Source organism: Dama dama, chromosome 9, assembly GCF_033118175.1.
Source record: "Dama dama isolate Ldn47 chromosome 9, ASM3311817v1, whole genome shotgun sequence".
In the NCBI taxonomy this organism is placed as follows: domain Eukaryota; kingdom Metazoa; phylum Chordata; class Mammalia; order Artiodactyla; family Cervidae; genus Dama; species Dama dama.
Window position 1 is genome coordinate 19,879,368 of NC_083689.1, and position 12,642 is coordinate 19,892,009.

At 50.4% G+C, this 12,642-nt stretch overlaps 1 protein-coding gene across 3 annotated transcripts in view; it reads left to right on the top strand.

Annotated features, from left to right (window-relative positions):
- Window positions 1–12,642, top strand: part of ARHGEF18 (Rho/Rac guanine nucleotide exchange factor 18) — a 93,274-nt gene that overhangs the window by 24,828 nt on the left and 55,804 nt on the right. For all 3 annotated transcript variants that reach the window (XM_061150406.1, XM_061150408.1, XM_061150407.1), the window contains exons 5-11: window positions 964–1,114; window positions 1,776–1,890; window positions 2,895–2,952; window positions 3,285–3,329; window positions 3,889–3,966; window positions 5,842–5,944; window positions 6,085–6,226. In XM_061150406.1, the coding sequence (XP_061006389.1) occupies window positions 964–1,114; window positions 1,776–1,890; window positions 2,895–2,952; window positions 3,285–3,329; window positions 3,889–3,966; window positions 5,842–5,944; window positions 6,085–6,226 (692 nt within the window). The remainder of the gene's footprint in view (window positions 1–963; window positions 1,115–1,775; window positions 1,891–2,894; window positions 2,953–3,284; window positions 3,330–3,888; window positions 3,967–5,841; window positions 5,945–6,084; window positions 6,227–12,642) is intronic.

Below are 12,642 nucleotides of genomic sequence, written 5' to 3' on the forward strand. Positions count from 1 at the left end.
CCACACGCTGCTCCTCTCCCCCGCCACCACCTCTGGGTCACCCAGCTCAAGGGCCACCAGAGGTGTCTGTGCTATCAGAGGCAGCCCCAGAGACCCCCTCCGGAGGTGCACACATGCGTGTGGGCACACGCATCTGTGTGCACGGGTGAGCATGCACATGCTGAAGGAGCGTGTGCCAGCCCAATCTGGAGGCTGTGTGAAACCAGCAGGCACGCTTGGACCCAGATGTGCACACCTGCCCTCGCACACTGGGGGTACATGCCCACACTCAACACACAGGCATGCACCCTCCCCTGCTCAAACCCAGAGACACCTAAATGTGTCCCTCGCATTCGCGAGCACAGAACCACAGATGCGCTTCAGCTCAAAACACAATGGGTGCTTGGCACCACCCACACTGTCCAGTGGCAGCCCAAAACAGTGGAGTGCTTTAGTTGTGGGGCCCCCCCACCCCCTTTTCTCCCTCCATCCTTCACATGCTGTGTGCTCAGCCACTTCAGTTGTGTCTGGCTCTTTTGCAACCCCATGGACTGTAGACCACCAGGCTCCTCTGTCCATGGGATTCTCCAGGCAAGAATGTTGGAGTGGGTTGCCATGTCCTCCTCCAGGGGATCTTCCCAATCCAGGGATTGAACCCTAGTCTTTTATGTCTCTTGCATTAGTAAGCAGATCCTTTCCCATTGTGCCACCTGGGAAGCCCCCACCCCTCACAGTTCTCCCCAGATATTAATCTAGTCTGTGTAAAAACGCAGTGGACCTGTGATGCAAATGGAACTTCAGCATCACATCCTGTAGCCGGGTTCCCCATCCACCCCCCTGGTACTGGGAGATCTGGACCACTCTCTGTGCCCTGCCTGCATCATAGGACCACCCAAGGGTTCCCCTAGGCCCCTGTGCCTTGAATGCTGGAGCTGGGGAGACAACCCAGGGGAAGAGACCTGACTCCCTCTTGTTCTCCACCAGGCTCAGCATCGAATCCTCAGCTATGAACGAGGGGCCCTGTCTGCCTCGGACGCTGGCCAGCCTCGCTCTGAACCTGCCAGGAGAGGGCCTGCAGGCCTGGACCCAAGGGTGTCTGCCTGGGTGTGGAACCTCCGCAGAGCAACCAAGCAAGGTTGGTGCAATCCCCAACCACCCCGGTTAATAACACAACTATGTGCCCAGGAGCTGGCTCTGTGGGACCCAGGGGTGCCTTACACATAGCTGGGGGGACTGACCCATCATGGCAGGTGTCGCCCATGACAGAGGAGTCACTGAGTCCTCAGACTCCAGCCCAAGCCTGAAGGTCCTTTGCTGGCCTGAGATCCTTGGCTGTAAGCATCATCCCCTGGGCTAGGGAGCTCAGGCTTGTCTCTGAATCTTTGCAGCTGGGTGTGCAAAGGAAGCCCTGTCTGTGACTGAACTTTGCAATGGAGAAGAGCTCATCTCAGGCCTGGGATTTTAGCCCAAAGCTGGAGAATGCACACCTTGGAACGGAGGCTTCTGCCTGGGGCATCTCTGCCCCTGACCATGACTGGGGGCGGCGGGTGTTTCTGGCCGTGGCTGGAATTTGTGGCTCAGAATTCCAGAACTCCAGCCCACAGCTGGGGGGTGGTCCTTGGCTGGTATGGTCCTTGGCTCCAGCCCTCAGCTGCTATGGAGACCCATTCCTGCTCCCGTACCCCAAGGCTGAGGGTAGCCCCTGTCTGCAGCTGGAGGCTGGGGACCCTCAACCCAGGGAAACTGCCTGCAAGCCAGGGTGCCTCCGGGCTTAGCGAGATGCTTATTCCCTGCAGGAATGTGACAGCCCCGAAAAAAGAGTGAGGTCACGGTCTGTTCCCGTGTCCTTCGATGAGATCAGCTCCCTGGAAATCTTTCCAGCTTTGGAAGTGCCGCCTCCAGCTGTTCAAGGTAGCCCAGCCTGGGGATTTCCTTCATTCAAACAAGTGGGGTAGGGGGCTTCTGCTGGAGGAGGCTTAGGGTCCCCCCTGCAGGAATTGGGCAGAATGCTGAGGGAGGGGTGACATGGCTCCTCCATCATCTGCCCTTCCCCCTCACCCTCCCAGGGGACTCTCAAGCCAAGGTGGGCACAATATTGGAATGACCGCCAGGACTCTCTTGCTCCTCTGATTCTGTCTCTTTCTTTATCTCCTTCTTTTTCTCTGAATCTCTCTCTGAAGAGCTTGTATCCCTCTGGTATCAGAAAGACCTACAGGCCAAACCAGAAGCTACCAGTTTCTTTTTCTTTTTTTAATTTTTATTTATTCATTTATTTTTTGGCTGCACTGGGTCTTCATCGCTGTGTGCAGGATTTCTCTAGTTGCAGCAAGCAGGGGCTACCCTTCAGTGTGGTGCATGGCCTTCTCATTGCAGTGGCTTCTCCTGTTGTGGAGTACAGGCTCTAGGGTGCACAGGCTTTAGTAGTTCTGGCACGTGGCTTAAGGGTTCTAGAACACAGGTTCAGTGGATGTGGCGCACGAGGCATTCTGAGGCATGTGGAATCTTCCTGGACCAGGGGTCGAACCCACGTCCCCTGCATTGGCAGGCAGATTCTTAACCGCTGTACCACCAGGGAAGTCCAGGAAGTTACCACTTTCTAGCAAGTCTCTGAACCTCCTCCACTTTCTCGCTAAGAAAGACTATCAGAGTATCTCCTCAGCGTCACTCTGAGATTAAAGTTCACTGACCTAATATGTGTAAAGCGTTTTGCCCTTTGTAAACTCATGACACACCCGGGACGCTTCTGTCCCTGGCTCTCTGTCCTCTTTACAACTCTCCCCAACCCTGAGAATTGGAAAGCCCCATCTGGACTGGCTCCAGTTCTGCAGGGGTGCATTCAGGGGTTGTATGCCAGGCTGGTCCTGCCCCAGGGCACTTTTCACACCTATATCTCCTGGGGTGGGGACTGCTTCCAGGCCTGGACCCTCCGGTGCTGGAGTGCATGGAAAAGGATCATGTGGAGCCGAATCATGTGTGAGTGTCTGCCCCTTAGGTGGGGGAGGGACCCCCTAGGACAGCCAAGGGGGTCAAGGTTTGGGGAAGAGGAATGCAGGGATGTAGCATCATTGGCCATAAAAGTGAGCAGGGCCAGCCACAGTCCCCCTCTAATAACCTCAGTCTCCTCTCCCACACCGACTTTCTCCCAGGCACCTCAGAAGGTTCTTGACAGCATCAGGAGAGGGTCTGGGGCTCCCAGGTAGAGGTCGCATGAGGACCAGGGCCGGGTCAGGCATTCACAGCTAGTTTGGGGGAACATCTGTCATTGGGGGCAACTGTGGACTGTTTTTATCCGACCCCCTGCTCAGGTTGATCGTCCAGCAGGTGCTTGAAGAACTCCGTCAGTACCATGGGTAAGTGGATAGGGGGCTAGATGTGGGGGAACAGGTGTGTGAGACAGATGTAGAAGACAGGTGGAGGGGGACAGGGGTGGACAAGGATGGGGGATGCAAGGAGGGAACGGATATGGGAAGATAGGTGTGGGGACAGGTGGAAGAGTGGACGGGTAGAGGGGACATGTGTGAAGACGGGGAGAAATGGGAGGAAAACGATGACTGGAGAGGTGGGAGGAGGCACAGGTGTGGGAAGGACAGGACACAGAAGCAAGCTGCCACCAACCATGCTATACCCACAAATGGGAACAGGTGGCCCTTTCCCAAAATGCTGCCATCTGTTGGAAAAATCTTCCCGACATGTTGATTTTGTTTGACTGAGACTTGTTGCTACCCTCTGCTGGAAAACCCACCACAATGACCATGTATCCAAGCCCACATGTGGAGGGATGACAGGATCCCTGGTCATGAGCTGCACGCCTGTCCACGGAGCCCCAGAAGAGAGGGACAGATGAGGGGGCTCCTAGGGGTCAGGGGGAAGGGCTGCCGACCCTGGTGTCTCTCCCCTCTGACCCTGCAGGGCCCGGCAGAGGGCTCGCTTGTCCGTCTGCCCCGGAGGAGCAGCTTCGAACCTCACCTGGTTTGAGTTCCTGTCTGAGTGAGTACCCCGAGCTGTGGGCGAGGCCGGCAATGAAGTGAGAGGGCAGGGGCCTGAGATGGGCTGAGGGGTCGGGGCCCCCATCCTCTTACTGGAATCACCAGAACAACAGTGAGGGCGGCAGGGGGCTCCTCGTAGTCCCTGGGAGGGCAGGGGAAGACTTCTCGGAGAAGGTGACAGCTTGAGCTGGGTTCCAGTGGAAAAGTAGGGGTTCGCCAGTATGCTGACATGAGATGGGGAAAAGAATTAGGGGCCTTCCACAGGAATGGTGCCGGGATGGGGCTGGGAGGAGGGGAGGGGAGTCAGCAAAGGCCAGATTGCCCCTGGGAAGCAGAAGTCTACAGCCCTGTGGTGACCACTGATGGTGAGCACCATCAAGGGTGCAGACCAGAGGCATGGAATCTCCCTCCAGGGACTCGATTCTGCAGGGGTTGGGTTTCTTACATATAATGACTAAATACGTATTTATTAAATGAGAGTGTTCTGGTCATCCAGGAGAGGTAAGATCTAGGGCTGGAGTGTTGGGGGGGAAGAGGGCAGGGGGATTTGAGAGACATCCCATGGGAAGAATGGACAGGGTTTCAGGCTGATAAGATAGGAAGTGGGTGTGAACCAGAGGGTGGAGGCAGAGATGGACAAGGTCCATCAAGGCACCTCAAGCTTGAGACCATGTCACTTTCCCCTAGCCAAACCCGGTCCCCAAGTCCGCTGGAACTTTGCAAACCTCCATAAATGTTTTGTGTGTGTGTGTGTGTGTGTGTGTGTGTGTGTGTGTGCTCAGTTGCTCAATTGGGTCTGACTCTTTGAGACCCTGTAGCCTGTAGGACAGGCTGTAGACTGTAGGACAGGCTCCTCTGTCCATGGGATTTTCCAGGCAAGAACACTAGAGTGGGTTGCCATTCCCTTCCCCAGGGGATCTCTCTGATCCAGGGATCAAATCCGGGTCTCCTCCTTGGCAGGCGGATTCTTTACCACTGAGCCACCTGGGAAGCCCTACACACATATGAAAGTGCAAGTGTTAGTCGCTCAGTCGTGTTCGACTCTTTGTGATCCCATGGACTGTAGCCCACCAGGCTCCTCTGTCCATGGAATTCTCTAGGCAAGGATACTGGAGTGGGTTGCCATGGCCTTCTCCAGATCTTCCTGACCCAGGGATCAAACCCGGGTCTCCCAAATTGCAGCAGATTCTTTTACCATCTGAGCCACCAGCGAAACTCTCTCTCTATATATATATAGAGAGAGATATCTATATCTATCTCTCTCTATATATATATACACATCTATATATATATATATATATATATATACATACTATATCTGTATGCAAACCATAGTATATACATATAGTGTGTGTGTATATATATAGTATATACATATGGTATATACTATATATGTGTATGTGTATATATACAATTGCACTCGGTGCTTGCTGCTGCCCAGGCTCTCCTCTCGTCGCGGTGCTCGCACTTCTCACTGCAGTGGCTTCTCTTGTTGCGGAGCGTGGGCTCTAGGTGCTTGAGCTTTGGTCACTGTGGCCCCAGGCCCTAGAGCACAGGTTCAGTCGCTGTAGCACACTAGCTTCGTCGCCCCACAGCATGTGGGATCTTGCCGCACCAGGAATTGAACCGGTGTCTCTTGCATTGGCAAGCAGATTCTTATTCATTATGCCACCAGGGAAGCCTGGTGAATGTGTCTTGAGTGAATAAGTGAGTGGGAGGAGAGAGAAAGAGTTCAGGACCACAGCGAGGGTGGGACAGGATAGAGGGGCCACAGGTAGACAGATTCTAGATGGATCCCAGGGGTGACCTGCAGAACTGGCCAGAAGGGCCTTGTGGGTCTGCTGTAACCCTCCTCACCAAACTCTCCCCCCCTTAGGAGCGAGGACAGCATGGGGAAGACGGAGAGAAGTGACAGGGGCACCCGGGTGAAACGCAGCCTGAGCTCCCTGCGCAATCGAGTCACCAGGCAGAAGGAGAAGGTCAGAGGGCTGGGCCAGGGGTTGGGGGGACCCTCTCTGCTTTCTCCAGCTTGCCAGGGTGTCCCCAGCCCCAGAGCCCTGTGATTCCAGGTGGGAATGGACACACAGGGCATTCTAAGGTCCACCTCTGTCCCCAACAGGGGAAGACCCCAGTGCATCAGAAGGACAAAGGTCAGGATGCGCGAGAGAGGAAAGAATGTATCAACGGGCACCAGCTGGCTCGAGGAACCTTCTCTGGCCACTCCAGCTGCCCTCTGTGTGGCAAACCTTTTCTGAGTTCTGGTGAGTCCAGTGGCCCAGCCTGTCGCCCTGGATGGCAGCCACTTTCTCTGTCTCACTTCCCCTAAATTGCTCCCATGTCTTCCTTCCATCTTTGCATCCTCTTTCCAGCTGAAGGCAACCATTGCTTCCTGGAGGTCACCAGGAATCCATCCCTAAGAGCAGGGGGTATTTGGTTAGCTTGGACTTCCCCCCACCAACAAGTTCTTTTAAAAAAAAAATGCTTGTTAATTCATCTATTGGGCAGCACCAGATCTTAGTTTCAGCATGCAGGATCTCTAGTTGTGGCATGTGAACTCAGTTGCAGCATGTGGGATCTAGTTCCCTGACCAGGGATGGAACCCAGGCTCCCTGCCATGGGAGTGCAGAGTGTTAGTCACTGGACCACCAGGGAAGTTTGGGACTCCCAAATTCCCTTTAAGTTTCAGCTTTCGTTGTTGGCAAAATCCAGATTCAGGCAGTGTATTAGTTAGCTACAATCCAGCCAGCCTAAACCACAGAAATGCATTGTCTCAGAGTTCTAGAGAAGTTCAAGATCGAGGTGTCAGCTCCCTCTACAGGTGCTGGGAAAGGGTCCATCCCAAGCGTCTCTCGTGGCTTCTGAAAGTCTGATGGCTTGTGCCAGCAGAGCTACGGTCTTCGTGTGGCATTGTCCCCATCCTCATGTTCACGCCTCAAATTCCCCTTTGCTTAAGGATTAGGGGCCAACCCTAACTCAGTATGACCTCACTGCACTAAATACATTAGCAATAAGCCTATTTCCAAATAAGGCCACCTTATGATGCCCTGATGGGGCTTCCCTAGTGGCTCAGTTTGTAAAGAATCTGCCTGCCAATGCAGGAGAACTGGGTTCAATCCCTGAGTCAGGAAGATCCCCTGGAGGAGGAAATGGTAACCCACTCCAGTATATTTGCCTGGAGAATTCCGTGGACGGTGGAGCGCCGAGGGCTATAGTCTGTAGGGTCGCAAAGAGTCAGACATGATTTAGCAACTTAGCATGCACGCAGGCATGATGTAGTGAAAGGGGTTAGGTCTGTAATATATGAACTGGAGGGAGAGAGAGAGGGAGAGGAGGCAGGATCAGCCCATTAACAGGCAATTTCCTGCCTCCCAGCACTGTCTCGGGAATAACAGTCTCTGCTCAGGAAAACATTTTGTTTGCTTTGTTTAACTGCTAAGCCATGTACAGACTCTTTTGTGACCCCATGACTATAGCCTGCCGGGCTTCTCATCTATGGGATTCCCCAGGCCAGAATACTGGAGTAGGTTGCCATTTCCTTCTCCAGGGGATCTTCCCAACCCAGGGATTGAACCTGCGTCTCCCACATTGGCAGGCAGATTTTTTTACCACTGAGCCACGTGGGAAGCCCAACACAGAAATGAGGAAAAAGTACTGGGTTCCAAAGGCCTTGGAGGGAGATGACTCTGGTCTTTTATGAAATTTAGAACTTTGCTTTTTTGACAAGGGGCAGAGAGGAGGCATTGGCAACTGCATGCTAGTTGCAAATTCAGGCTGCTGCAGGGTTCCTCCACCTTGGTCCTACTGCTCCTTGAGGCCTGGTCATTCTTTGTTGAGGGAGGGGAGGGCTGTTTTGTGCATTGCAGGATGTTGAGCAGCGTCCCTTGCCTCCACCCACTAGATGCTGTTAACACCTGCCTCATGAGTCATGACAACCAAAAATGTCTCTAGATGTGGCCAAATGTCCCCTGGGTAGGCTAAGATTGCCCGGGTGAGAATCAGTGGACGAGTGCAGTAGAGAACTGGACCCAGGGTGGGCCGTGCAGTGAAAGCGGTCCCTCCACCCTGGGGGCAGGTGCCTCCTCAAGACCTGAGCCACAGGTTTTGCATTTCTGCCTTGCCTGGCCCCACATGTGGGCATTTTCCTTCTTCCTCATTCCTCCCGTTTTCCGGAGTAGTTTTTGCTGGTGGCGGGCCTGTTGGCTGCTGCAGTCAGGAGTGGACCCATTTGGAGCTTTCTCTCCAAAGATCTCCAACCTGCTTTCTGACCCTGTGAAAGGTCTCTCCAGCGGAGGCCACCCAGGCTTTGCAAAGTCTTCAGCATCTTAAAATCCTTTTCAGCAGTAGGTGTGTGCTAAATTCACTTTAGTAGTGTCTGACTCTTTGTGACCCCATGGACTATAGCCTGCCAGACTCCTCTGTCTATGGGATTCTCCAGGCAAGAATACTGGAGTGGGTTGCCATGCCCTTCTCCAGGGAATCTTCCTGACCAGCAAGTGACTTCCTGTTTCTGCTGACTTCCTCATCTCTTCATCTGGGCGGTGTGGGGGTGAGGTCTGCTGGATACTGGGACCTCCCTGGAAGGCCAGGATCAAGCCCTGAGGGGCTCCATATCAGGCATCAAATCCAAGGAGCAGGTGGGAAGTCGGCAGAAGGAAGGGTGAGGGCAGAGATCCAGAACTGAGCCAGTACTGATTCAGTAGAGAAATGCATCCATGTTGATGCAGAGTTGAGTATTTTTAAATAAATATATAGATATATTCAAGCTACTGCACAATTATAGTCATCTCACACATTAGCAAAGTAATGCTCAAAATTCTCCAAGCCAGGCTTCAATAGTATGTGAACCATGAACTTCCAGATGTTCAAGCTGGATTTAGAAAAGACAGAGGAACCAGAGATCAAATTGCCATATCTGTTGGATCACAGAAAAAGCTAGAGAATTCCAGAAAAACATCTACTTCTGCTTCATTGACTATGCTAAAGCCTTTGACTATGTAGATTACAACAAACTGTGGAAAATTCTTCAAGTGCTGGGAATATCAGACCACCTTACCTGCCTCTTGCGAAACCTGTATACAAGTCAAGAAGCAATAGTTAGAACTGGACATGGAACAACAGACATGGAACAATGGACTGGTTCAAAATTGGGAAAGGAGTACGTTAAGGCTGTATATTGTCATATTGCTTATTTAACTTATATGTAGAGTACATCATGTGAAATGTTGGACTGGATGAAGCACAAGCTGGAATCAAGATTGCCAGGAGAAATATCAATAACCTCAGATATGCAGATGACACCATCCTTATAGCAGAAAGTGAAGAGGAATTAAAGAACCTGTTGATGAAGGTGAAAGAGGAGAGTGAAAGCTGGCTTAAAACTCATTAAAACATTCAAAAAACTAAGATCATGGCATCTGGTCCCATCTCTTCATGGCAAATAGATGGGGAAACAATGGAAACAGTGACAGACTTTATTCTCTTGGGCTCCAAAATCACTGGGGACAGTGACTGCAGCCATGAAATTAAAAGACACTTGCTCCTTGGAAGAAAAGCAATGACAAACCTAGACAGTATGTTAAAAAGCAGACATTACTTTGCCTACAAAGGTCCATATAGTCAAAGCTATGGTTTTTCCAGTAGTCATATACGAATGTGAGAGCTGGACAATAAAAAGGCTCAGTGCTGAAGAACTGATGCCTTCGAACTGTGGTGCTGGAGAAGATGCTCGAGAGTCCCTTGAACAGCAAGGCGATCAAACCAGTCAATCCTAAATCAACCCTGAATATTCATTGGAAGGACTAAAGCTGAAGCTGAAGCCCCAGTGTCTGATGCAAAGAAAAAAGACCCTGATGCTGGGAAAGATTGAAGGCAGGAGAAGGGGATGATAGAGGATGAGATGGTTGGATGGCATCACTGACTCAATGAACATGAGTTTGAGCAGACTCTGGGAGATGGTGAAGGACAGGAAAGCCTGGCATGGTACAATCCATGGGGTGGCAAAGAGTTGGACATGAATGAGTGACTGAACAACAACAACAAAGGCAAAATTTTATATTTTAAAAGAAAATTAAATTACAGAAGAGCAGAAGTCTAATATGCCAAAGACACTTTGTTTGATGCACTTAGTGTCAATATTTGGGGCACTTTTTAAGGCTTTTTTCCTACAAAAAAAAAGGCATTGATAATGGCTCTGTACAGTAATATTTAAAATAGCAGGAAGATGGAAACACTTTCATACCATATTTTGGCAAACAGTTCTAAAGACAGCAAACACATGCTCAGTGGGTTTTCCTTTGCTTTAAAATAAGCTACCAGTAATTCTAAACCAAGGAAAAATGCATTGTTCCTGGATGGAATATAAGCAGTCATACTCGCAAAAATGTTTTGCAATGAGTTCTTGGCTTCTGTGAAAATCCCAAAATAGCAAAGGAGAGACTAGAGTTTATTTTCAGATTTTATGACTGGCTTTCAACCATCTTTTATCAGTAGACCTACAGGCAAAATACTAGACACTCAGGATCAGATTCCATTCCTTGATGTAAGGACGGAACTGCTGTGGATTGCTGTCCTTGGCTAGCATAAACCAGCGAATAACCACGTGTAAGATGCAATGCAAGACAGGCAGGAGGGATAGCTTAATGTTTTTGTTATTGTTGTTGCAGGAAAAAAAAGAATCCATGCTAATACTATGGTGAAACTAACGCTTACTTAAGGATTTTAACATTAGAGTAAGCAAAAGATCAGACTTCAAAGAGACCAGATCTGTAACTTGGAAGTGAAGTCTTGCTGCATTTTGGCAATGGACTCTTAACTTGGCATATGCTCAGTCGCTTCAGTCATGTCTGACTGTTTGCAACCCCACGACTGAACCCCAGCTCCTCTGTCCATGGAATTTTCCAGGCAAGAATACTGGAGCAGGTTGCCATTTCCTCCTCCAGAGGATCTTCCCAACCCAGGGATCGAACCCAGATTGCTTACACTGTAGACAGATTCTTTACCACTGAGCCACCTGGGGGAGCAACTTAGACTATACAACTATCTATTTGAGGACTCTCCTACCCCTCCAGTGGGGGGCAGAATCCTATCCTCCTGGAAACTTTTCATTTTAGATTTACAGAAAAGCGCAGAGAGAGCTCCCATATACAGTTCACCTAGTTTTCCCTCATGTTAACATCTCGTTATTCAGTCGCTAAGTCATGTCTGACTCTTTACCACCCCATGGACTGCACCACACCAGGCTTCCCTGTCCACCATCTCCCAGAGTCCACTCAAACTCATGTCCATTAAGTCAGTGATGCCACCCAACCACCTCATCCTCTGTTAGCGCCCTTCTTCTCCTGCCCTCAATCTTTCCCAGCATCAGGGTCTTGTCCAGTGAGTCAGCTCTTGGTATCATGTGGCCAAAGTATTAGAGCTTCAGCTTCAGCATCAGTCCTTCCAATGAATATTCAGGGTTGATTTCCTTTAGGATTGACTGATTTGATCTCCTTGCAGCCCAAGGGACTCTCAATAGGACCACGATACATTTGTCACAACTTAGGAACTAACATTGGTACAGTACTATTAACCCAACTCTGGATTCTTTTCAGATTTCACCAGGTTTGGTTTGGTTCTTTCATTAGTGTTCTCCTTGTTTCAGGATCCAATTCAGATACTACATTCTCTTCAATCGTCCTGTCTTCCTAGTCTCTCTGGTCTGTGAGGGTTTCTCTGTCTCTTACTATTCATAACCTTGACAATCTGGAGAAATACTAGCCAGGTGTCTTGTAGGATGTCCATTAATCTGGGCTTGCCTGATGTTTGGGGGGAGGTTGTTATCATTATTGGCTTTTGCGTTTTGATGGGGGTTTTTTTGCCATGCCTCTCAGCTTGTGGGATCTTAGCTCCCCAAATCAGGGATCAAACCCATGTCCTCAGTAGGGAAAGTACAGATTCTTAACCACTGGACGCCCAGAGAATTCCCATGTCTTATATTTTCTTTTTTAATTGTGCTTAGTTGTTCAGTCATGTCTGACTCTTTGCAACTCCATGGACTGCAACTCCATGGACCGCTAGGCTCCTCTGTCCATGGGAATTCTCCAGACAAGACTATTAGAGTGGGTTGCCATGTCCTCCAGGGGATCTTCTCAACCCAGGGATCAAACCCAGGTCTCCCGCATTGCAGGCGGGAGGGAATGCATCTGAGCCACCAGGGAAGCCCGTTTTAAAATTTCATTTACTTACTATTTGTTTTTGGCTGCACCAGGTCTTTGTTGCCGTGCATGGGCCTCTCATTGTGGTGGCTTCTCTTGTTGCAGAGAACGGGCTCTCGGTTCTCAGGCTTCAGGAGTTGCAGCACAGGGGCTCAGTAGTTATGTCACATGGGCTTAGCTGTCCTGCAGCATATGGAACCTTCCCAGACCAGGGATCAAACCTGTGTCCCCTGCATTGGCAGGTGAATTCTTTCCCATGGCACCATCAAGGAAGTCCTGGTGTTTTCTTAAAATTGGAGAGGGGCTATGGGTTTGGGGAACCTTTCTGCTTCATCAGATCAGGGGGTAAGTGCTATCGACATGACATCCTTGAGAATGTTCATCTTTATCACCGGGGTAAGGTAACAACTGCCAGGTTGCTATTTTTCCCGTCTCTCTTCTCTATTCTCTAGAAGCAGGTCACTCAATCCAGTCTACTCTCAGGA